Source organism: Manis pentadactyla, chromosome 4 (genome assembly GCF_030020395.1).
Source record: "Manis pentadactyla isolate mManPen7 chromosome 4, mManPen7.hap1, whole genome shotgun sequence".
NCBI classification, from domain to species: domain Eukaryota; kingdom Metazoa; phylum Chordata; class Mammalia; order Pholidota; family Manidae; genus Manis; species Manis pentadactyla.
The window spans coordinates 188436640-188461289 of record NC_080022.1 but is presented as its reverse complement, the minus strand read 5'-3'; the positions used below and the strand labels follow the sequence as shown (position 1 = coordinate 188461289).

Below are 24650 nucleotides of genomic sequence, written 5' to 3'. Positions count from 1 at the left end.
CACGGCCCAACGCCCTTTGCAGAATCTCCTTTTAGTGCGAGGCTGGCTTTAATCAATTTGTCTAGGTTCTCCACTGATCCACAGAGGAACCTAGAACTCCACCACACGCAAGGAACGGAGAAGTAGGACATGTTCAAGAGCAAGAAGCTCATGGTTCAGTGGGGCATGGACTAAAAGACAGTTTCAGCGTGGGCGGCACTGATGGAGGCACGGTGCCCCAGGAACCCAGAGGCGGCTCCAAGCCCAGAAGGCTTCCAGAGAAGACGGCACAGGCTGGGTCAGAAAGGCACCAAAGCCCAAGAAGGTGGCTTCATCTATTCCACAGAGATTCCCTGTCTTGTCCATCCGCAAGGGGCGAGGGCCAGAGGCTGCCTCCCACAGCTTCCTTGCTCACCCAGAACAAAAGCTTAAGCATGGCTGGAAGACCCCTGCTCACTGCCTGCCAACCTTATCCCACCCTCATCCTGCCACGGCCTCTGCTATTAATCCTGGTTTATTTTCTGTATTTTACAGGCCTTGCTGAGCCTGGAGAGACTGCCCCTCCCAGGGCTGGCTCATTCCTCCAGAGCAAATGGCTCCTGCGGGAACACACCTTCCACACGCAAACCAACCAGCCCAGAGCCCGTGCCCCCGCCACCCTCTTTACTGGCTCTCACACTCCGAGCCAATATTCCCCCAGCCCTACATCACCCAGGGCCGGGTATGGGACAACCCTACAGCCCAGGACACCACGACTGTTCAAACTAGTCTGTCCTAAACTTGCTGAGACTTGCCTCCTTGCCCCACAGCGCAGGCTCTGGCCACACTTTGCCCTCCCCACTTCTGCCTGCTCACCACCCTGTGCTTTGCTGGTGACCCCGTGAGGCACAACCCTCCTCCTGGGAACGCTTAATAATGAGAAACTTCTTTCAATGGCACTGGCCTCTTGAGTTATTGCTTGGTCATCTCTATGAATGTATATATGTATCCCTAATTACTGTCATCTGTAGTTTTGAGCACTGGATACAAATAATTGCCAGAAGGCAAAATTAAAGACCACAGGAGTCAGGAATATATACCCTAAATGTCCCTCTGATGGGGTGGACACAATGTCAGGATGGGGGGTCACAACCTGTGGGTTGAGGAGTAGGCAGGGCGCGGCTAGGAGGAGACCCTGGTAGGTCTAGATACATTCAGGTTTACACTGGATGGTGGGGAATCACATGTACTTTGTTAGCCCTGCATCTAGTTATAAATATCCTTTTTTGTGGGATTAACAATTAAATTTGTATTTTAATGAACAGTTTCTGACTGGGAAGGAAAGCTGGGGAGCCTTCGGGGACTGGAGCACTCCGTGTCTGGGCCCAGTGGGGGTCAGGAGGCTGCACACACTGCGTACCCTGGAGGACTCTGCCCTGAGCCTGTGCACTTCACTCGATGCCAGTTATACCTTGATTCAGGAGCTATGCTGCTCCAGTTTGAAAGGCACACACAAAGGCCATTCCTATTCCTGCCTAGAGAGAATTAACTAGGAAAAAATAACAGCTTGCCAATTCTTGGGCTTTTTTGGTCGAAATGTTCCTCTGATTTTACAGTAAGCATCAATTAATTTTTCCATCAAACGAACCAAAGAGCCCCCCTCCCAATACTCAGCAGCACAGGCCAGTCCCCTTCACGCACTCAAGTGATGGGTCGGGAGTACATGGGGGTGCTGCTGGGGGCCCCGAAAAGACACCTACAGCAAGTGTGGGGTGACGGATGGGGCGGGGGCATTGCACAGGGACCTCAGAGAGGAGCCCTGGCTGGTCGGCTGGGGGCAGTGCAGCTGCCTGACAAAGGGCTGAGCCTGGGCAGGCAGACCAACGGGCCCCCTGGCTCTGTGCGAGCTGCCCTGGGCTCGCGGCCTCAGCCTGCCACGTGGGTTCAGCAAGGACGGGCTGAGGACATGGCGCATGCGCCCGCCACCCTGTGAAGCACATGCTTCCACAGCCAGAGCCGTGCCTCCTGGCAGTGGCGCAGGGGCTGACCTTAGCTGACCCCTTCTAAGCTTCGGTTTCCTCTTCTGTGGCACTGAGATGACAGATTCGGCGGGGCGGCCGCTCCACACATCAGGCGCGGCTTTGCAGCGAGAGAGGATGTCTGGCGCGGGGCCCAGAGAGATCAGGCCGACGCACAGGTGATCAGCCTACCTCGTTGCTTCTGAGGACAAGTGCCGGCCTCCCAAGTACAAGCTGGCAGCTGCCAAGGGGACAAAGACTCCTCGCGCACCACCAAGAGGAAGAGAGGGGTGACTGACCGTCCCTGTGGGAAGCACGGGCACCTGGATTTGCTTGGGAAGTGGGGAGAGGCGAGCAGCCAGCCCTGCCCACAGCGGCCTGCGGGCACCTCCGGGCCAGGGGCACAGAGGTTCCCAGCCGGGCGTAGTGCCTGCCCGGCCGGCCACAGACCACACTGGCCAGGTGGCCCTGCGTGGATCACGGAGCCACAGTGCGCGCAGCTCCCCGTCTGCACCCTGGAGTCCGTCCAGCACAGCGTCATTGTGAGGACCGGATGGGACAAATCACGTCCAAGAATCTCGGCGTGTCCTGCAGGCGCAAGGCGCGGGGCCTCAGCTCAGGGCTGCCTCCGGGTCTGTGTGCAGGAGGCTGCCCGGCTCCCACCCACTCCGACTCCCGGAAACGGCGCCCAGTCTCCCTGCTCTCATCCGTGTGTTCCTGGTAGGATTAAGTCAACCAGTTTATCACCCTGAATCCTGTGATTGGTTCAGGGATGGGCATGTGACCCAACCAGAGCCAATGAGATTTGAGAAAGGCCTCCCTGGGAAAGAGACACACCCTCTTTCTTCTGCAGAGCCACCAAAGGTGTTCTGTACCCTGAACGACGCAGCAGGAGCTGGATAGCCGTGGAGACCATGGTGTGACACACAGTAGAAAGGCCCACAGCGCTGGAGGCAGCGGCTGAGAGGCTGAGGAGGACCTCAACCTCAGCAAAGGCCTTGCAGACGGAGACCTGGACTTGGGACACCATCCAGGTGCCCGGATCGAGCCTTCCTGAGGATTTCTCAGTTGTGTGAGTGACAGATACCCTTACATATGAATTAGTAATATGGGCTGGGTTTTCGGTTATCTGCAACCAAATATTTCTAATAGTTAAAATAATCAAACCTCAAATTAGGTTTCCATCTTACAGAAGCCCAAACAAGTGAAGATGTTCTAACAGCTTTTGTTGCATAAAACTCAACAGCCTTCCTAGGATGTCAGGGCTGCGGGTGGTCAGCCGGCAGGCACAGTATGGTGGGAGGCATCCTGTCCCACTATTTATGCAAAGTACAGGCATACCTCGGATTTATGGTGGTTCCATTCCAGGCCACTGCGATTAAGCAAACATTGAAACAACGCGAGTCAGGTGGACGTCTTAGTTTCTCAGTGCAGATGAAGGTTACATTTCCACTGTACTGTAGTCTGTTAAGTGTGCAGTGGCCTTGTGTCTAAACACGACATGCATCCTTTAAAATACTCTATTGCTACAAAATGCTCACCCTCACCTGAGCTTTCAGTAAGCCATATCACTGAGCACAGATCACCATACCGAATGTAATAATGGAAAAGTGTGAAATATTGCAGGAACTCCCAAAGTGTGATACAGAGACACGAAGGGGGAAAATGCCATTGGAAAAATGGCACCGATGGACACGCTTGACTGACACAGGGTGGCCACAAACCTTCGGTTAGTAGAAAGTGCAGTGTCTGCAAAGCAGTAATGCAAACACAACAGGAGGCAAGCCGTGCCTGTTGGGGTCTGCAGAGCAGGGGCCAGGGACCCCAGCTGGGGTTGCAGCCTTCTTTCTTCTTTTACTGAGAGGGTAATTAGCTGCCTCCAGCTCATTGGACAGGCAATCTGCTGCATCTACGAAAGCTGGGATGCAAGTCCCTATTGAAACATGACCATGCAGACAGGGCAAGGCGACTACAGGCACAGCCTAAGGAGCCAGCTCAGCCTCTGCTGCTCCTGAGTCCCATCAGGGTCCAGGGCCAGCAGGGAGAGGGGCCCGTGCAGGGGACCCAGGGAAGGGCTTCTATGGGCAAGCCAGTGGGCAGAGCAAAGCCGCAGAGGAGAACTGGTGCACGCCAGACCCAGTGTCCTGCAAGAGCTGGTGCACCTGACTTCCCCCTGCACACAAGCCTGCGGCCTGCTTCCCCAGGGCCTCATCCCAGGACTCGGGCTAGTGGTTCCAACACAGTGGAGCTGCATAGACAGTCCTGGAAAGAGCAGAGGCAGAGCCAGGCCAGGCCTCGGGGGCCTGGGGAGCGAGGGGCCGTGGAGAGAACACTCCAGAACCCACTTCCTCTTCCCACCAGCCTGCCCTCTCTCTGGGCCAGACGGCGAGGCCCAGAGGGGATCACTAAGGTACCCCAGGCCATCAAGAGGGCCAGCAAACAAAGTGGTGGCCAGCTCTTGAGCCAGCCCAGGACCCGGGGGATACTTGGGCCTCCCAGGCACCACGCTCAGGCAAGCAATGAGGGCAAAAGGCCAAGGGCTGCTGGGCCAAGGGCTGGGAAGCAGGGGAGAGCAGCGTGAAGGGGAAGGGGGATGGATCTTGGCATCGGGTGCTTGGTGTGAACTCGGTGGGGAGAGGCAGAACACTGGGGTCAGGGGGGTCCCCAGGCCCAAGCCTGCCTGCTCAGCCCCAGGAGTCCCTCTCCCATCACCTGATGGCTGGAAGGGAGCAGAAGAGAGGTGGGAACCACAGGGTCAGTTGGCATTATCAACCCACCCCGGGGAGAACCAGTCCTGGGCCTCTAAGAAAGAAGCAAGAATTGGCAGAGGCACCTGGTCGGCACCAAAGGGCCCAGTGAAGAGACCAGGGAGAGACGGTCACCTGGGCGGCAGGCAGGACAGGAGGGGAGCTACCCCTACCTGCACACCCAGCCAGGACTGAGGGACGGAGGGCCCACTCACTCAGTGGCCAGCACAGGCCGGGGCACCTCCCCTCTGCTGGGGTGCCCACCTCGTTCCGGGGCTTTTTCCCCTCGTTCCCTGGCACAGTCCTTCCACCATGGGACATTGCAGTCACACCTAGAGGCTCCTTCAACAGAGGACCTCCATTTTCTGACCATTTGGATTACGTAGGGTCACTGCAGGGACTGGGGGTGACCACAAACGCCCCCTGAGCTCATCAGAGACGACCCTGCCGCGTTTGCTCACGGGCCTCCCTCTGGCTTCCTTCCATGTGTGGGTGTGGGTGCATTTGGGCTTTAAAAAAAATCCTCTTCTGTGACAACACTTTCTTTTTTATACAGAGGCAAAAATCACATAACATAAAATGAACCATTTTAAAGTGCACAATTCTGTGGCATCTAGTGCCCCACAATGCCATGTAACCACCACTACCACCTAGTTCCAGACACGCCATCGCTGCTAAAGGAAACGTGGGCATGAGTGGAGCCTCTGTGCCCTGCCCCCTGCCCCAGGGCACTTACATTGCCTGCCAAGTTTTCCAGGAACACCCTTTGCCTGGCTGCCTCTAAGTGTTCCAAGGGAGGTGCAAACGAAGGTGTGCCCTGTATGATTCCCACAGGGAACCCAACCAGGTCAGAACAGACAAACCCAGTTCCCCGGGAACAAGGTCTGCTCCGCTCCCTCCAGAACCAGAACCCACATCGGAACTGCAGGCTGCCTGCCTGCAGACTGCCAGCATGCCAGGTGGCATGCCAGCGAGGGGCGGGCAGGGCTAGTTCAAGCACCACGAAGCTCCCCTATCTTGGTTGGGTTGCCATTAAATGATTCACTGAGTGACTGTAAATCTTGGGCTATTTTCCAGCATTTCCACCAAATGTATTCTTACAATCTGGGTCAGTGTTTCCAGTGTTTCTCTGGAGGAACAAGCCCGTGGGGCTCCCGTTGCTGCCATTTTTGCTGTTATCACTCTTCTGTACACTGTTGGGTTTTTTTTTTAAAAAATCTTTGTCTTCATGTAGTTTATTTGATTTCAAGAATTTCCTCACACCATTAAACTTTGAGAAACTAACAGTCAAAGGCCACAGAACGCTCTGCCCTAATGCTACTGATGGCGTTCCCCATGGCAGAATATTCAGGTGGATTCCAGTAACTGGCCAGAGAAGACTAAGCCTGTGAGTAAATCCTACACTAATCCTTCAGATGCCTTTCTGAGGTTATTTCCTTATAATAAAATCACGGAAGTAAAAGAGTAGGCCAAAGGACACCTGCCTTTCTGGGTTTGAGAAAAGCAGGGACATGGGACAAGGGTCAGGCCAGTGTAAAATCTACTTAGCCTGCGAAAAAGACCCACTTTATTCATTAATTTAATCTATAGGCTGTTCTTCCTCTTTTTCCTGCCCCTTCATCAATTAAGTAACTTTGTAACCAGGACAGGAGACAGACCTCGAAAGTGTAATGAAACTGTGGGTAAAGAACTTCAAGATCCAGATCAACACAGTCCCCTAAATAGCCCTATTCTTAAGACAAAACTTCAAAGGAATTATGAGTCACCTGTATACATCATGCCTTATGCTGACCCCTACCCAAAAGGCCCTATAAATCCTCAAACCCTATGCCTCAAGCTCACCCCTCGCCCCTATCTGAGGGCGCCGGCACCCCGTCTGTGCATTTACTGCCGTATCAGACTCTTTGCTGAATAAGCCGATTGCACATGTCTCTGAATTATTTTTCAGGATAAGGTCAAGAACTCACCCACCTCCATCTCTGGCGGCAAATGCCTTCGTCACTTTGCTATTTCATTCATCTTTCTAGTCTGAGACACAATCTTTTCTCATCCTGTTTTATTTCCAGCAAGTGGGGAAGCGGCTGTGGGAACCCAAGTAGGAAGGGGCCTGGCCGTTCCAGTCCGCTGGACGCCCTGACAGCCCAAACGCGCCCTGTTCTTTAGAAGCCAACCTGAAAGTTCTTTGTCCTTTGCTTTAGGTGGTTCTCAGAACACAGCGACCTAATCCTGCTGGGCTCAGTGGTGGTGGTTTCAACCAGTGTGTCCCTGAGACTCACTTCAGTTTACCCTGACTTGACGCTCCATGTCCCACGTGGTCCCGAACTGGCCACCCAGCTCTGGATGGATCACTCTCCAAGGGGAAGGACACACACACACTCTCACACACCACATACTGACGACAGACCACGGCCCCGCCACCTACAGCACTTGCCACCCCAACCCGGCCACTGCGAGGAGCTGAGAACCAGAAACCAGCCCCAGCCCAGACACAGACAACACCCTCCCAGCGTCAGCAAGAAACCTGGGGGCTGACCGTCGGCGCAGGGGAGTCCCCCCCCTACCCGATCCTCCCTGACCTGTCCCAGTGACTCTCTGCTCGCCTTCCCTGGGGCCCCAGCCTGGCTAGGTCCCAGGAGACACTCCCTTGGGGTCTGACCTTGTAAGGAGACGAAAGCCAGCCCAGCCTTCCCTTTGAGGAGTGGCTGCCAGCCTAGGGGCCAGCGCTGTTTCCCATGCACCCACCCTGATCCTGAGCTTCCAGATACGTTGGGGCCCACACCATTAACGCAAGAAGGCCCCCGGAGGAGCTGGACACCCACAGGGCAGCAGCTAAAAGTCCAGCCCCAGCCCCGCCCCAGCCCCAGCTTTGGGGTGACACAGCAGGAGTCTGTTGGGAGGAGAAGGCAGGTGACGACCCCAGGGGGCTGCAACCCGGAGACTATGCGATGAGGCAGGCACAGAGAACAACAGCTACATGGCCCACGGGCTGGGCGGTGGGGAACAGTCCTGGCAGAGGGCACCGGGCATCAGGGAAATAAGGCCATCCTGGGAGGACACCGTGGGGATATGGGGACCTCGTTCACCCACTGATGAAATCCGCGTCAGGGAACTGCTTCCGGGCAGAGCAGGTTGGAAGGGGCACTGCTGCTCTCGCAGACCCCACCAGCAGGGCAGCGCACTCACTCGTTGGAAGGTCCAGGAGGCACCAGAACTCAGGTCGTCCGCAGTTTCCTGAAGGTCACTGGAGCCCAGATCACTAGAGCCTGAGAAAGGTGCACCTTCCTCCTTCAGCTCCTGCCCGCTCTCCATCTCCCCCTCAGGGGGCCGTGGCACCTCGGGGCTGTGGTTCTCGGGATCTACAGAGGCAGAAGCATGTGGGTCAGACCTCGGGGACAGGCAGGTGACAGGTAGAGGGGACTTGAGATCCTCCCACAGGTGCCCCCTCTCCCCTCCCTCCTGTCCTGGGTGGAGGAAGACGAGCGTGCGACAGCCTGCTCTCAGGCGGGCACGAGGGCCCTGGATCCCAGGCACAGCCCCCAGGGACGGCCGAATCCCAGACAGAAAGCGAGCAGCCGGATGTCCCTGTCAGCAGGGTGCCCGGGCCCTTGTGTCTCTGCAGCCCCTCACACTCCATGGCTCCAGGACAGAGCTCAACCCACCTCCCTCCCAAAAGCAATTCCTGCTTTCCCCTCAGGGGCCAGCACCCCTTCCCAGCCCCTCTCCTGGTGGGGTCCATGCACGCTGGTCTGGTCTCCCTCCAGAACTGCACCCCTTTACAGCCCTCATCCATGTAGCAACAAGCACCTGATGCAGTAGCTGCTCCCAAACTGAGCCCTTCAGGGTGCTGGGGGAGCGGTGTGTATTTTCCTCAGTTCTTGTCCCCGCCGCAACAAAGAATTGAAGGGCAGAGACACAGTATAGTGAAGCAGAGAGAAAGTTTTACTTAAAGTTACTTAAAGAGAGAAAAAGTGCGGGCAACCTCAGGGAGCAGAGGTGCCCTGGAAAGTTTAAATTTTATTTAAAGACAGCAAGTGCACACTTGGAGAAAGGGGAGTGTGATCTATCCCCCAGAAGGGGCGCACTGGACGGTGAGATAAAGTTTTAAGGCTACGCACTTAGTGCGGGCGACCTCAGAAGGAGGTACACACCAGAAAGATCTGGGGTTTCATAGGCAGATGAGGATTTTCAGGAAAGCGACAAAGGGCCAGGTGCAGACCTGTCAAATGGTCCCAGAATGTTCGTCTTTGATAAGACATTAAGTTTCTTCTTTTAACTTAACACAAGAAATTTTCTGCTTTGATTCCTTTCCAGGATATCAGTTTCTGTCTGGAAGCTTATCAATCAAGACTGTCTGCCCTGCCTCCAAGGTGGGCTGAGCCACCATCCGTTCGATTAAAATGCAATCTTAACTTTTAAGACAGAATTCTTCCTGAATAAGCTGTGTCTTTGAGCAGGTGCTGAAGTAAATCTTACAATGGTATGTGCTACTTGACACAACGAAAGCACAGGCTACGCTGAGGTACTTTTATCTGGGGAGTACTCAGACTTCTAGGCCAAGTCGCTCCTGGCCGTCTGAGCTTTTATGTTGAACTGGTTAACTCTTTGAGTCCCTTTTCGTGGGCTTACTGGCCTTATTCTCTTTCCACCCCGCTCATATCTATTTTCTTGCCTAACAAGGGGGCCCCTATTTTCAAACCTGGGTCTCAATGGCCCCTTCCACACACTCCAGACAGTTTTCTGCGTGGAACCCTCCTGTAGCGCCGGAGGGCTTCGGCTCCAGGCAGGTTCACTCTGGATTCCATGAGACCAAATAACAACAAAACGTGCTGGGTAAAAGGTCTTTTATCAAGCTTTTCTCTCACAGCAGCAGGTTTAAGGCTAGAATCACGTCCACTGACATGATCTACTTTCCACGACCCACCTGGATGCAAGCACCAAGCAGTTGCCCCCTTTTATACGATATTGGCTCATTGTCAACACATACCGCACAAGTTTTACATCATTGCACGTGCACAGTGGGCAAGTAGATTAGGGTCAGGTGAGCATCCTGGCCATGGGAACTTCCATTTTCCCACCTCCAGCCCAGCCTCCAAGGCCCTAAGCCCACCTGGCACCCCAGCTCTGGCACATCCTCAAAACCCCTTCCTCTTTCCTCTCCTAGCACTCTCCTCTTCTCCCTGCCCCTTCCTTCTGTAAGTCCTGGAAGGCAATGGCCTCATTGCCCTGGGAGTCCCGAGTGCTGGAACATACAAAGCCTACTGGCACCTCTCCCTGGTGACTGTCAACAGGACTCAGAGTAACAAAAAAAAAAAAACCTTGTATGGGTTTGGAAGAAATTGCCCCCAGGTGTACCACTTCAACATGCAGATTATTTTGAGCTAAAAGCAATCAAGGCACAATAGATTCAGGACGAAACTCTGACTGCCCCCCTAACTGCACAAAACAATTCAGATGGAGGAGGACTGGCTCCAGGAAGAGCCACCACCGAGGAGCCAACACTATGTAACGTGATCTACGGGTGTAGACGGAAGAATTCGGCAGTCCCTTTGCTCAAATTCTGCTCCACATCCCATTGTTTGTGGGAGTCCCAGTGTGGATAAAGTGAGGGTTCCTGTGGTCAGGATTCTCACCTGGCCCTGGTAGGCTGGCTCACTACACACGTGTGGGCAATACGATGTTACTGACTCTGTATAGAGAGCTCCGCCCAGTGCCCTGGGCTGCACGGCTGTAGGAGAGCAGAGGCTGGAGTGGTGGCAGCGCCGAGGGCAGACTGAGAGGGCTGTGGGGGCAGAGGGCCCAGAGGCAGAGACCACCTTGCTGCCTGCAGACTCGCTCTGAGTGGACGGGATTCTAGTGACTGACCTGCCACCGTGGGAATAAAGTTGGGTATAAATGCTTTCACCCCAAGAACGCTCCGTTGTCCTTCCTCGGTTCATTGAATCCACAGTGAACTTGCTCAGGGCTGAAACCCACTGGCAAGACACCAAGCAAACTTTGTTCACCAAATGTGAACTGCCTGCCTTCTCCTTAGTTCAGACCGTGTATGCCTCATCTTGCCTGACCATTTTTGGAATCTCATTTTTTATGTAGATTCCCCTTATGTACAAAATTAAACTTGATTTTCTCCTGTTAATCTCTCGTGTTAATTTGATTCTTAGACCAGCCAGAGGACCTTGAGTAATAAAGGAAAATTTCTTCCTCCCCAACAACCTGAAAGCCACAGGACTGAAGCTGGGAGCTTATCTGTAAGGCACCACAGCCCCGGGCCACTGTGATGATAAATGGCATCTAGACAGTCTCCCTTCTACCAGCCTCTGCTGGGGGGCAGACCCCCATCAGCCTGGCCAATCAGAACCTGGCACTTCCCTTGGCCCCAGTGAAGGGCAGGAAGTTGCTGACTGATGACTTCTTCCTCCTGGTCCGACAAGCAGCCAGTGCTGGGCCGGTCGGTCTGCCTCCAGGAGGGCGGGCAGCCTTAGGACAAAGCAGGGCTGTCAGGACGTGGGGGCAGAGCACTGGGGACAGAGCAGGAGCCCTGGGTACCCCTGAACTGCTCCATCTAGACTTAGGGGGGGGTACTGCATTCCTCCTGAGCAAGTGGGAAGCTGGTTTCTGGCCACTTCCAATATAAACAGCCCCAATGCCTGTGAGAATCAATACAAATTAAAAAAAAAAGCCCCCCAAAAGAGAAGTAGAGGCAGTTCAGAGAAAAAGAACTACAAGTGACCTCAATCCTTGAAAAGATATTTGACTTCCCTATTGATCAAGGAGCCAGGAGATACCAGCCACTCTGACTGACAAGCTCCACTGTACCCACGCAGGAGAGGGTGTGTGTGCAAAGGAAACCAGACTCAGCATCGGGAGCCGGGCAGGGTGACGGCTCCTGTCACAAACGGTCCAGCCTGGGAGCCGGAGACAGCTGGAGGCAAGGTCCCGGGCCAGGACCCATCCCAGCCGAGTGCATGATGGCAAAATGGCAGAAAAGCACAGGTGCCCAGGCTGTGGCCTTATCTAGAGGCCTCAAGGTGCTGACGGGTGAGAAAAGCAGACTGTGAGGCGTGACCCCATCCACGCAGAGAAACACGTGTGTGCACACACATTTCCACAAAGAGGCGGCACCTGGAAGGGGACATGCCAAACAGTTAATCGTGCTATGTTCATCCCCTGGAGACTGACGGGCAGCGGTTGGGCAAGGCCAGAGGGCCTGACAGTCCTCATAGCCTCCTGCAATGCGTGGGTCATTCACACCAGCATGTGTTTCTATGAACAGCAAAATTAAAAGACAAGTTGGATTCAGTAAGAGTAAATCTTTCTAGCACTCACTGGGCACTTGGCACGTTACCCATTAGGTACTCGGCCACCAAAGGGCAGGTAGGTGGCATGCTCGGGCCCCGGATGCAACGGGAGGAACAGGGTTTGTACCCAGGCATTGTGTTGCCACCCAGGGCTTCACAGAGGCCAGGACAGGCCTTGGGGACTGGTGCTCCAAGCCCTGGTCCTTGCCCCTGGATGAGTGGCTGAATCAAAGCGAATGTACCCTCGATCCATGAGGCCGGGGGCTCACCAGTGCATGCACACCAGGCAGAGTGGGAGGGGAACAGGTTTTGAACAGCAGACACCCCATTTTGAGGCTCTACTATCCTAAGTAATGAACTCTTGAACTGGACAAAAAAAACCTTTGAACTGGGCCAGAAACAATAATCGTTTTAAAGCACCTGAGTACAGACCATAAAAAACTATCAGTGTGCAACTAGAGTAGTTAATGGGTCCTGGAATGACTTCACTCGGTGACACCAGCAAAGGAGTCAGAGCGCCCATAGCGTGCCAGCCCATGATTCTCTCCTCCGCCTTCTCCGTCCCAGCCTTGAAATCTTTCTCATAAACCCCTTGCTTCCCAGCATCGCCCCTGGCAAAGCTGGGCACCCTCCACCTATGTTCTGGGAGGCCTGGAATTCCCCACACGTTCCCAATCCATGCCTTCATCCATGTGGCCCCCTGCTGCCCCCCCAGACCTGGCACCCCCCTGGGCAGTGCACAGAGGCTCTCCTGGGCCCACAGACCCCGCACAGACCCCCAAGGGGCTCTAAAGCCCAGCATCTGGGATGACCTAAGCTCACAACCAGCCCTACAGATGGATGAGAGGAGAAGATGCTCTCTCAGCAGATCCAGCCAAGCCCCAGCATCTCGGTTTCAGTTTCTATTCCTGGAAATAGAGGCACAGCCAGGCTATGAGGAAGTAGAGAGAACCCCATGTGTGCTTGGGGCAGAGTGCCACATGATAACGACCTGGCCCTTGGAGATGGAGCCTGCACGGCCAGAGCCCCAGAGCCAGGCAGCAGTGCCTTCAGCAGCCAGTCGGGCCCTCAGCCCTACTGTGTGCCCTGCACCGTGACCAGGGCCTGGGCACTGCTCCCCTAGCAGCAGGTGGGGGGACACCCACAGGGCCCTAGCCCCGAAGATAAGCCCTGTCCCCGCTCACTGTACTCACAGGGAAGAGGGCCACCCAGACGCCAGCCCACCCCTACAGCTTTCAGGGCCTCGCCCCCCATGCTGGCTGGGTCACCGGGCATCCTGGACATGCGGGCTGTCCCCTGGGAGTGCCTATACCCTGCTAAGGGCTGGCAGCCAGGAGTGACCTCTGACCTGGCCGAGACAGACGGCCGAGGCAGACAGCTGCGCCCTGCCCACTCTCCCTACTTGCCAGGATGGGCAGGGCCCTGGAAGGTGACCACCGGGTCTGCTGCAAGTATGAGGAGACTTAGCGGCATTTTGCAAAAAAACACACGTTTTTTTCCTGTTTTGCTGGCAAACACATCAGTTGCCCTCAGCAATCCTGTGAAAGCCTCTCACACAAAACAGGGCTGGGGAGGAGAGAGAGCCCTCCTATTAGAATGAATGTGTGGACGAAGGTTCTGTGCCCAGGAGGCACAAGGTCCAGACTCAAATGAAGCCCCCAGGCCAGCAGTCAAGGACCACCCAATTTTACCCAGTTATGATAATTTTGTCATGCAAGGCCACGTGGAACACCTTCCTGACCCCTACTCCCCACTATGGACCACAGCCCACGGGGCTGGAGGCACTCATGCACCCAGCCCAGGAGGGCAGCGCTCCAGAACAGGTGCAGGGGGCTGCCAGCACCCCACCTTTCCTCCCTTCACACTGAGGCCAGCAAGGCCTCAACCCCCGCTTCCTCCCAGGGCAGAGGCTCCGGAGCTACCAGCCTGGGGTTAAGTCCTGCCTCACAGTTGTTAGCTGTGTGTCTGTGGGAGGACTACCTGCCTTCTCTGTGCTTCGCTCTTGGTATCTACAAATGGGATTTATGGGAGCTCCTCTCTCAATACTTAGCACAGAGATGGTCGCATAGCAATTAAACCATTTGGTTTTATTTTGTTGTTTTTTCCATCTCTGGGGCCTCAAAAGCCTCCCCCCACAAGGATCCCCACCCAGGCAGATGTTTTAGTGACCAGGGTGGGGAGCCCTGGCAGGTGGGAAACTCCAGCTGGACACCAGGAGCTCAACCAGGCCGGGATTCAACACCCAGACGGCAAGCACTCAGTGATGAGAACCAGCCAGGTCAGCCGGCTGCCAAGCGTGCCCGAGATTGTGTCCTCAAGTCCCAGGTGTTCCAAGACATAAGGTCTGACTGTCCGACTTCTTCCTCCCCAAAGGGTTAGCAGCACACGAAGACCAATCAAACAAAAAGTGACAAAACACAGCCAGCCACCTCTTCACACCCTCTGCAATCCATAAAAGAATCTAGAATGGGAGCATCTTATACAAACACAGGAGAAACAGGAATGATGGATGCACAGGGACTTCTACCTCACCCCTAACACACAGCCACCCAGAGAGATGACCCAAAGGTAGACAGCAAGAAGGTCAAGTGCTGACAGCATTCACCGTCCACACACACACGTTGCTGTGGTCAAAGTGTTACAGGACAACCTGCCAGGTGAATTGCAGCTGGCAGTGGTGGGAGGCGCAGGGTGCAGCGTTCAGTGGAGGGGTTGCAGTGGGCCTCCAGTGGGAGAAGACAGCTGAACAAAGACCAAAAGGAAGGAAGTAGGGAGCAGTGCTGCCTTCTGAGAAAAGTGTATTCCAGGCAGAGGGAACTGACAGTGCAAAGGTCCTGTGGTCAGAGCATGCCTCATGTGTCCCAGGAAGGGCAGGGAGACAGGCTGAGGTCCAGCATACCAAGAGAATCAAGGACTGCTGGAGTCAGCAGGTGAGGCCCAACCTAGCCGGTTCCTCCCACCAACCAGCCTCCCCTCACCAGGAAGGGGCCTGTGCAGCCTGAGAGGACCACCCGCCCTACCACAGCGCCTGGGAGGCCAGTTCCGTACAGCATCCTCTGAAATCTTTTAAGAACCTTCAGCTCAGCCCAACATTTCCCATTCCAAAGAAAGGGAACCCTAAGTTCTAAGAAATAAAATATAAATTTTCAAAAATGCAAGACACCTGCAGCGAAGGACCAGATAAAACTGTTCTAACGGAAGCACTTCCTCTAGAAAGCGTTCCTCAGCCACAAGCCCTCACGCTGCCGTTCTGGGCTGCCTGCTGGCCAGTTTCCATCCCCAGGAAAGGAAGGGGGCCTGGTCTGCCGGAGCACCCCTCCACCCAACCCTCAGCCCCGGCCCATCAGTGCCCCCTCGGCCTTACCTGGAGCGCGAGCTGCAGGAAACATCTTCTGTCCACACTCGCTACAGAACTTGGGGGCTTTGTCTTTGGAGACATGCTGGCACGAAGGACACTTCATACCTCCAGGGAGGGAGCTTCCCAAGGCCAGACTGTCCCTGCAGATCTGGAAGGAAGAGCAGCAGACCGGAGGCAGAGGGCTATATACCACGCCGTCTGTCTGTCATGTGACCACAGCCCTGCTTCACTTTCATTTTCCGGGAAAGTGAATTCACAGCAGCTCTTAAGGCTCCCCTGCTTAATCAAAACCCAGCAGCTCCCGCAAGGGGCTCAGAGCCAGTCCTCATCCCAAGTCCTTCCCCACCCTCTCCTTCCTGACCCCACCCCCACATAGCTCCTGCCCCCACTTCCTCGTCTGCTGTCCCTACCAGGCCTGCCCCTCTGGGCCTCCTGAACTCTCCATCACTGGCCCCACCCAGCTAAGACTGGGGGCCTGGGAGCCGGTACAACTGAGAACTAGGTGGGGAGGGGGGGTCTCCAGGCAGAGACATATGACACAGGGTGAGGCTGCCCACTGTGTCCTGGCCAAGGGGCTCAGAGACAAGAGCGCCTGGCTCGCAGGTGACATGAGGACAAGGTGAGGCAGGCAGGCAGGGACCGCACCTACAGAGCAGCCCTACAGAAATGCCAGCGGCCACTGGCTGAGTCAGAGCAACCCTAGGGGCCAGCCGGCACAGAGCAGCCCCAGGCTAACAGGGCTGGCCGTCAGGTTCCTAGTGATGGGCCGGAGGCTGCGTCCTCCCTCGCCCCGCCTACCCTGGGCCCCTGGCTCCCCCGCTCACGGTCTGTGGCACGCAAGCCAGTCTGCCACCACCAGTTCGGTCTCTACTAGCTGGTGAGCGCTTGGGTGCAGGGCAGGGCTGAACCGGTGTGAGGGGCTCCCTGGCTTCACCAACAGAACGCAGCCCGGCCTTGGCCCCCTGAAGCAATCCCGACACCGTGGTCTGGGCACTCTCTCTCACACCTCCGTGGGGGGGCCCGTCCCGGGCCTCAGGTCCCCCCAGTAGCTTCTCTCCCAAGCTCTGCTCCGCACAGACCAGAACACTCACAGCGGGGCTCAGAAATCCTCACTACAGTGCCCCCATTGTCTCTCCCTGCTCCAGGGCCTAAGGCAGGCCGGCCGGCACGGGGCGCCTCGCCACTGAGTCAGCTTCCCGGCTTTCCCTTGCCCTTTCCCAGCACAGGACCGGCCCAACTCCGGGCCCATCCCCCAGCCAAAGAAATCCTTCCCCGCGCCCGGGCCCGCCCTCCTCGTCGCCCGCCTCCCCGCCCGCGCCCCGGGGCGCCCGAGGCCATTCGTGCAGAGGCCGCCGGCAGGCTCGGGGGCCGGGAGAGCCGCGCGCCCCGCCACACGCCTCTGCGGGCAGGGATGCTTCTCCTCAAAGTTACTGGGAAACAAGATGCGCTCTCTTTTCGCATCACTTCGCTGTTGCAGCTCGTTCGAGCGAACGCCTGGGTTGCGGGCTGGAGGCGCAGACCCCGGGTCCCGGCACCCCTTCCAGGGAGCTCGCAGCCCACCCGGAGCCCCTCAGCGCCCGCGCCTCGGGCAAGGTCGCTGGACCCCGCGGGGACGCGCGCTGCCCACGCCCTGCGCCCACCAGCTGCCCGTGGCCCTACAGCGGGGTCCGCACAGCGCCAGGGCGGGGCTACACCAGGAACCGGCGGCGAAACCGAAACCCGGAGCCGAAGGAAGAGGCGGCCCGGGGGGAGCGGCGGCCGGACGCGCGCATCGGGGCGCAGGCGCCGTCCCGGTCCGCGCCTGGACCGGGCCGCCGCGACCCAGACCCAGGCCCCGCCTGGGGACCCCCTAGCACGCATGTGACCCGCATCCACGGGCTCGCCTTTACGCCCCGCACTCCGCCAAGTGACACCCCGGCCCAGCCCGCTCGCCGCCGCCGCGCTCTGCCCCCGCACCCCCCGTGCCCACGCCACGCTTGCTCGTACCCGCAGCACCCGCGGCGCAGCCGGCCCGCGTGGTTTTTCTCGCGGGTCCGGGTGCCCGCCCCTCCTGCCCGGGGCTTGCGTGGGTGTGGCCGGAATTCCCCCGATGCTGGCGCCCCCAGTGGACCTTACATCCGGCCTCGGCCCGAGGGGGAACCCTCTTCTGCACCTGCGAGCGTGGGGCGGGACTCGGAGGAAGCGCCCGATTTCGGCCCGGCCTGCGTCTGCACCCAGGTCCCCCGGCCGCGGACCGCGTAGGCCTTGGTGGTCTCCACGCACGGGTCCTCCCCAGCCCCGGCCACCCAGCACCTCGGACAGGGTCCACCGGGGAGCCAGCGGCCAGCTGGGGAGGGCTCTGGAGGACAGGAGGCGGGCCACACGGGTGCGAAGTGGAGGCCACCAGCCCTATTGCATCTGGGGCTTGTGCGACTAAGTGACCACAGCAGCCAAAGGCAAGAGAGCTTCCCCAGCCAGCGGCCAGCGCTCCCATGGTCACTAATAGCTGAGGCTGTCCCAGCCTGCATCTGCGCCCCTACCCCCTCCCTGCCTCAGTGTCCTCCTCTAGGAAACTACTCCCACATCCTAGGGCTTTGGAGAGGTAATAATAATGAGGCAGGTGTTAGTGGGACACAGACAGACAGAGCTCAAGGCCCGGGTAAGTTCCAGTCAGGAGGGACCTAGGCTTCCAATAAACAAGAAACCGCTAGCCACCTGGAAAAATCAGCCTGAAAATAAGGGAGTTTTTCCTTTTGAACCCGTGAGAAACACACTAGACCACACTCACTAAGTGGACACGGAGACAGAGAATCTTGAACCCAGCTCAGTCCTAGCAACAGGCCCCTGCCAATCACGTAAATTTCTCTGTTTCTGCGCTTATAAACCCTAGACCCTGCAGCCCCGACGTTTCCTTCTTTACAGTCCATAAAAGCTTCGCTGGTTACTCCATACTCTGGTCTGCTGGCTTCATTCCTCATTGCCTCTGAGACACGATTCTGGGAATAGTACCTCCACCAGTGACAACAATAATAAAAACTGCAAGTGCTGGTATCAGGATCCGAGCAAAGTGTTTGATGCAAATCACGCTTCACAATCCTCTCCCCTCCGAACCAGCACGGCCTGAGGGCACTCGTGGCACGGGCTCTTCTGCTTCAATGTCCTTCGGATGATCATTATTAAATTTAAATGGCCTTGGTTATGATTAACATGTATAGTGTGGGGGGGGACGGGGAGGGCTGTGCAACACAGAGAAGACAAGTAGTGATTTTACAGTATCTCACTATGTTGATGGACAGTGACTGTGAATGGGTATGTGGGGGGGCTTGGTGAAGGGGGGCGCCTAGTAAACATAATGTCCTTCATGTAATTGTAGATTAATGTTACCAAAATAAAACTAATTTGAAAAAATTTAAATGGCCTTGGGTTCCCTCTCCCACCCTCTCCTTCCCCACTCACTCCTGTCACGCTGTACTTTCTCTGGGTTGCAAACAGCAAGCTCTATCTTTTTTGCGTTCTGTAAGTCTGGGGAGAGGAAATCCCAGGGCAAAATACCTCTAAGAACCGAAATCAGTCAAAGGGAGAAATAAAGTTTAAAACCCGCTTATTGCTTACAAACTGCAGTCCGGGGCCGTCTTTCTCCTCTGCTCCGGAAGAAGCCATCAAGCAAGCCAGCCCCTCCCCTTAACTGCTCAGGTTCAGACACGCCCTCCTTGCCCAGGTAATTACCCATTGACGTGGAGATGAACTTCTCTCCACCCCTGAGGATATGCAAATGCACCAAAGCCAGGCGAGATATTCGGGAAATGTTAAATTTTACCCACAGGTTCCCCTCCTACCTACACTGTCTTCCCCCTGCAGGGCTGGCTTCTCCCCGCCCTTCAATCCCAGCACCAGTGTCTGAGCTCAGGCTCTCCTTAGGGGGCACTTCTCACAGGCCATGGAGTAATATCTTGCATTTACTTGTATCCGCAAACCCCAACTCACACAAAATTGGCCACCCCTGCTGTCTAGTATATCTGGATCTAAGCAGGATCCAGGCTACATCCACTGCCGTGGCTTTGACCTTGTACTGACCTTGCGCACGCAAGAGAGCTTATCTTGTACGGAGGGGCCCAGGAGGGGCAGGGTGGACCCCTTCACACAGCCGGTTTGGGAGGGAGCAGACTGCACTGGGCTGGCCCTCATGCGTCCTAGGGAAAGGTGTCGCCACTAGAACCCAGAGCCACTCCCAGTGCTCAAGATTCTCCAGGTGGGGTTCCTCAACAGGAATGGCAAATGAGGGGAGAGCCCAGCCCGATGCTGCTCCCACATGCCACCTGCTGTGTTCGGGCATGGCGAGGCGCTGCCAGCAGAGCTTGGCTGTCCCTGGCACAGTGCCAGCCAAAACCCAGACACCCGTCCAGGTCAGCAACACAGTCAGCCCTCGTGGCCAAGAGGCACCTCCTGTGTGGGCCCTGAAGAGCAGCCGCTTGTGGACCCTGCAGGCATGCACATCAGAGCCCCGGTCCCCAAAGTAACAAGGAGTTGTTGAGGGGTCCAGCAGAGCGGGCAGCGGGATCAGAGCACAACAGCCTGTCAGGGTCAGGATGCCCACCCTAGCTAAGTCACATGGCCTGAGGAAACACGTTTCCCTGTCCGCTGCAGTGTCTTTGACTGCGAAACCCAACGCAGCCTCAGAAATTAGGATTCTTCCAGCAAGAAACCAGGCCCCAGGAAGGGAGGTGTCTTTCGATCTGTAAGGCCACTGTAGTGTCCCCAGGGGATTTCCCCTCCACCTCTCCTGTGTCCTGGTCCTCTCAGGGGAATAATGAAAACAGTAAAGGGATTTTTGAAATCTGGCTTCCGAGAAGGGGTTGCTGTACTGACCCCCAGCTTCATTTGAGGTTCAGGGTAAATGAGGCTTCAGCTGTACTCTCAAATCTCCTCTGACGCAGCTTTCTTCACCCTTATAATGCCGGGGTTCTTGTTTGCAGAGTCAAAGAATGAACTTAGGTTCAAACAGTCAAGGTAGGAAAGTCAGGGACACTTTTATTGAGAGATACAGTGAGAGGACAGACAGGCAGCTCCTGGTGTGAGCCCGGCAGGGGGAGGGACAGGAGAGCCCGGGGTGATGCGTTGTTTAGGGGTTTTATAGACAGTTGAGGATTTTGGGCAACCAGATAAAATGCTCAGGGGTGTGGACTTGTTAAGTGGTCCCTGAATATTAAAAATTAACAACACAAGAAATGTACTGCTCCGATTTCTCCCTGGGATACTGGTGTCTTGGTCTAGGAGCATATCAAAAGGTCGCCTGCCCAGCCCCCAAGGTGGGCTGAGGTATTGTCTGTTTGCTAAAGAGTAAGTTAAGAATCTTACTTCTTAAACTTCCTGGTTGTTAAAATGCAATCTTATCTTTAAGGTGGAATCCTTCCTGCCTTTTACTATGTTGTTTACAGCTGGGCCTGCAGCTAAATTAGTTGCCCAGTTTGCAAATCACCTCATCAGGTCTGAAGGAGGAAAGACAGCACATAGGCCTGGGCCTTTAGCATGCTAAGGTGAGTCTTACACATGATTACAAAAATTAGCATAATGAAAACACGTGCTACTCTTCTTTATCTGGGGAATATTAACTGATCTCGCTGAAGAATGACTCTAGAGCTTAATGTTTAACACAGAGTTTTGGTAGGGGGATTAGTTTGCATGTAGTCACATTGCTCTGACTAAATACCCTGCCTTGCTCTTTCCAGAGGCCCTCACCCTGTTCTGTCTAAGCCCACGGTCCCTGTCTCTTAGCATCCAGTCTAGCCAGGCTGACCTGGGGCTGGGGCTGTAACACCCATTTCCAGGCATGGCTTTCGGAGAGGCACCAGAAACACTCTTGACCTCCAGAAGGGGAAGTCAGGGCAGGAGGCTAGGACTTCCTGTTTTCTGAGAGGTCTGGATGTGGCATGGTCAGCGTGGACAGCCTGTTTTGACAGGTACAGACGTGGGTCATCAGGTGTTCCAAGGAAAGCAGAGGTCCCGGACACTGTCCAGATGTGGGAACGTGGCTGTAAGTGTCCAGTTCACAGGACAACTAAACCATAAAGGTTAGCAGCCCAGGGCACCAAGGCAATGCTCACAAAGTACCCTGATTAAAGACAGAACAAAGAGGGCGGACATCCAGGGGTTAGGAGCCCATCTGAACACTCACAGAGAAGAGCCTTCTCTTCTCTTGAAATGCAAGGATTGAGGCAGTGGCGGCTCACCGTGCTGGGCTGAGCTTGGAGCAGAATGGAGGACTGGTGGTGGAGGAGGAGGCCGAGTGCAGGATGGAGGAACGGGGCAATGGGGAGTCAGAGGACTGGGAGGAGAGGCTTCAGGGGCGCCACCTCCAGCTTTGTCCCTAAAGATAGTGACAGGCTCGGGTCCGAGCATCCTCTCCTCTCAGCTGCCTGTTCACAAAGGGCTCGCGCGGGCCTGTGTAAGATCTGCCTGGGCAACCTGCCCGGGTCCCTTAGTTAGGGAGTTGGGGCAGGATGGAGGAGGGCTGCTGGGGCGGCCTTCACCCTGTGCACGGGTGCCGCTTCTCTTCTGGAGGCCCCAAGCCGCGGGATTTGGGGCCCACCCTAGCCCAGGATGACCTCACCTGAACTTAATTTGGTGCATCTGCAAAGACCGCCCCAAGTAGGGTCACAGTCACAGGTACCCAGGGGCAAGGACTGAACTCTCTCTAGGGGACTGTAAGTCCAGGGAAAGGAAATCCCGGGGCAAAATATCTCTAAAAACTGAAATCAGTCAAAGGGAGAAATAAAGTTTAAAACCCGTTTTATTGCTCACAAACTGCAGTCCCAGGCGGTCTTCTCTACTCCAGCAGCAATCACACGGCCTCCCCCTCACCTCTCAGGTACAGATAAGCCCTCTGTTGCCCGGGTAATTACCCACTGATAGGGAGATGAACTTCTCCACCCCTGAGGAAAGATGCAAATGCTCTAAAGTCACACTTCTTTCTACCCTCTGAACGCCTATTGATATGCGGATATACTAAAGCCAGACAAGACATTCTAGAAATGTCTCAATTTTACCCACAAGGACACAGTTCATCCTTCTACCGGCCCGACATGGGCTTCGCCCAAAGTCCTCTGAAGTCACAACTGTCGGCATCACACAAAGGTTCACGTGACTTAGATAAACTTAGATCCTTTCAGAGGATTAACGTTATTTTAAAAGGAGGAGAAACAGGCTGTCTGCCAGTGTCAGGGGCTGAATTGACAAAGAGTAGACAGATCTACAGAAGACATTTTATAAAAATAATTATGCTTCAGTCAGAAAAAGGGTTTCTGTTCACTTCCAGGTCAGCCAGGTAGCCCTGCTCTAGGTAGACTTTCTTTCAAAGACAGAGGGTGGTCCCTGTGTTGGGGACGGCCTTTGTCTTCTCACGTTGCAGGCAGAATGGGAAAGCACCTTCCCCCGTGTCTGAACGCAGCCCGGGAAAGCACCAGCCTGAGAGCAACCGGTGCCGTCCTTGGACGTTATCTGCCCACAAAAATATATCTTGTCCTCGAAGACGAGCCAAGACTCCTCACTCTGAAAGTAGGGAGACCTTGAGGATGTGTGAAAACACCGCCCCTGCTTCTGGCCTGCCCCCCACTGAGAAGGGAAAGATGAGTATAGCACTTGGCTGAGGTCCGAGAAAGGCAGTGTAAAAATAAAGATGCTGCGCCACATCGGGGCTGCAGCCATTGTCTGTCTGTCTGTGTTGTCTGTGTTTTTTGTTCTCTCATTTCACCCAAAGAAAATGTGTGGCACACTACATCAGGTGCCCAAACATGGGGCATCCTCTCGGAGTGAGTTGTACATTTATTCAGCTCTACGCCTCCCCTTTGGACTGTTCGACTTCGACGGCAGGCACTGTCATCCCTGCCCCACACCGGCCCCCATGGAGATGCCCACGGCTCCCCACATTACCCTCAGGGCGGCCCTGCCCTCCAGGAGGCCTCCGGCCCTGGAGCCTGCAGCTGCCACCTGGGGCCTGGGGCACCGAGAGCACCCCCCCCGGGGCAGCCCCAGACTGTGCAGGGGTGGGGTAGAGCTGTGGCACAGGGGTGCCCCCTGCCCTGTTCTTTTTGGGGGAATTCCTGGGGCATGGGAGGAACAGGACCCTGGCATTACAGCCTGCCCTGCGTCGGCCCCACCAACACAGCTAAGAAGAGCTGTCTGACCCGCACCAGACACGCCGCTCATGGGGGAGGGGCCGCAATCTCACAGGTTTCATGAGGAAAATGGTGTAGAGGATCTCATTGATAAGTTTTAAACTGATTACATGTTGAAAAGATAGTGTTCTGGATGTAATGGGTAAGTAAAACATGCTAATTCCACCTGTTTTTACTTTTCCAGTACGGCTCCTAGAAATGTTACTATGACACATGTGGCTCCCATGTGTGGCCCATGCTGACTTCTGTGGGACAGGCCACTCTGCCCCCGCATGTGCAGTCGGGGCCCACGATCTGCTGTGGCTGGAAGGCGGGCAGAGCTGCGCTAGCTCCCAGCCAGGGGCAGCACTGACAGCGTGCGGCTCGGCAGGGTGCCCTCTGACCCTCCAGTGGACTGGAGCCGGGCCCTCCCAGTACATGGCCTCCAAGGGCTCCAGATCGTCTCCGGGCCAGCCCGCCGGGAAGCGGGAGGGGCGAGGAGGCATGAGCCCCGCTTCTGTTGGCCAGGCTTGGAAAGGGCGCACACTCCTTACACTGTGTGGGTGCGCTCGGCCTGCGCAGACAGACAGCATGGGCTGAGGGGCTGCAGGTCCGAGGCCAAGGTGTCAGCAGGGCAGTTCCTGCAGAGGCCCTGGGGGAGGTCTGTGCGGCCCCTCCAGCTCCTGGTGGCTCTCTGGCAGCGCCCCTCAGTCTGTAGGGGGATCGCCCCATCTGCCCACACGCGTCTGTACTGAACCTCCTCTCCCTGCAAGGCCTCGGCACATACGATCAGGGCCCACCATCATCCGGTAAGAACACAATGACCCTACTTCCAAACAGGTCACACATTCTTAGGTACTGAAATCAGCATATGATTTTGGGGGACACAGTTTGACCCACACCACCACTGACATTCCAGTCACACTCCAGGGGGGCTGGGGCTGTGCAAGCGTTGGTAACGTCATTATGTGGTTGTCCGTTGTAAGCGCCACCCGTGCCACTGGGTGAGGGTTTCACCCGCTGGGTGGGCACCGTCACACGGCGCCCTGTGGATGGCCTGAGGCTCCGGAGCTTGGCTGGTCAGGGAGGGACGATGGCGGAGCCCAGCCCCGAGCTTCCTGACACCAAACTCCAAACTCCTCCCA

The 24650-nt window shown here is 56.0% G+C and overlaps 1 protein-coding gene and 1 long non-coding RNA gene across 2 annotated transcripts in view; one reads left to right on the top strand and one right to left on the bottom strand.

Annotated features, from left to right (window-relative positions):
- Positions 1-18568, bottom strand: part of RNF213 (ring finger protein 213) — a 99930-nt gene extending 81362 nt beyond the window's left edge. The window contains exons 1-3 of the mRNA XM_057501779.1: positions 17363-18568; positions 15383-15524; positions 7907-8079 (exon numbers count right to left, since the gene is read on the bottom strand). Coding sequence (XP_057357762.1) covers positions 7907-8079; positions 15383-15479 — 270 coding nt within the window. The 5' untranslated portion in view covers positions 15480-15524; positions 17363-18568. The remainder of the gene's footprint in view (positions 1-7906; positions 8080-15382; positions 15525-17362) is intronic.
- Positions 1647-11237, top strand: LOC118925087 (uncharacterized). The gene is made up of 4 exons (XR_008997508.1): positions 1647-3048; positions 5958-6110; positions 9035-9746; positions 10882-11237. It is a non-coding gene; the product is annotated as an uncharacterized LOC118925087 (long non-coding RNA).
- Positions 18569-24650: the final 6082 nt, after the last annotated feature.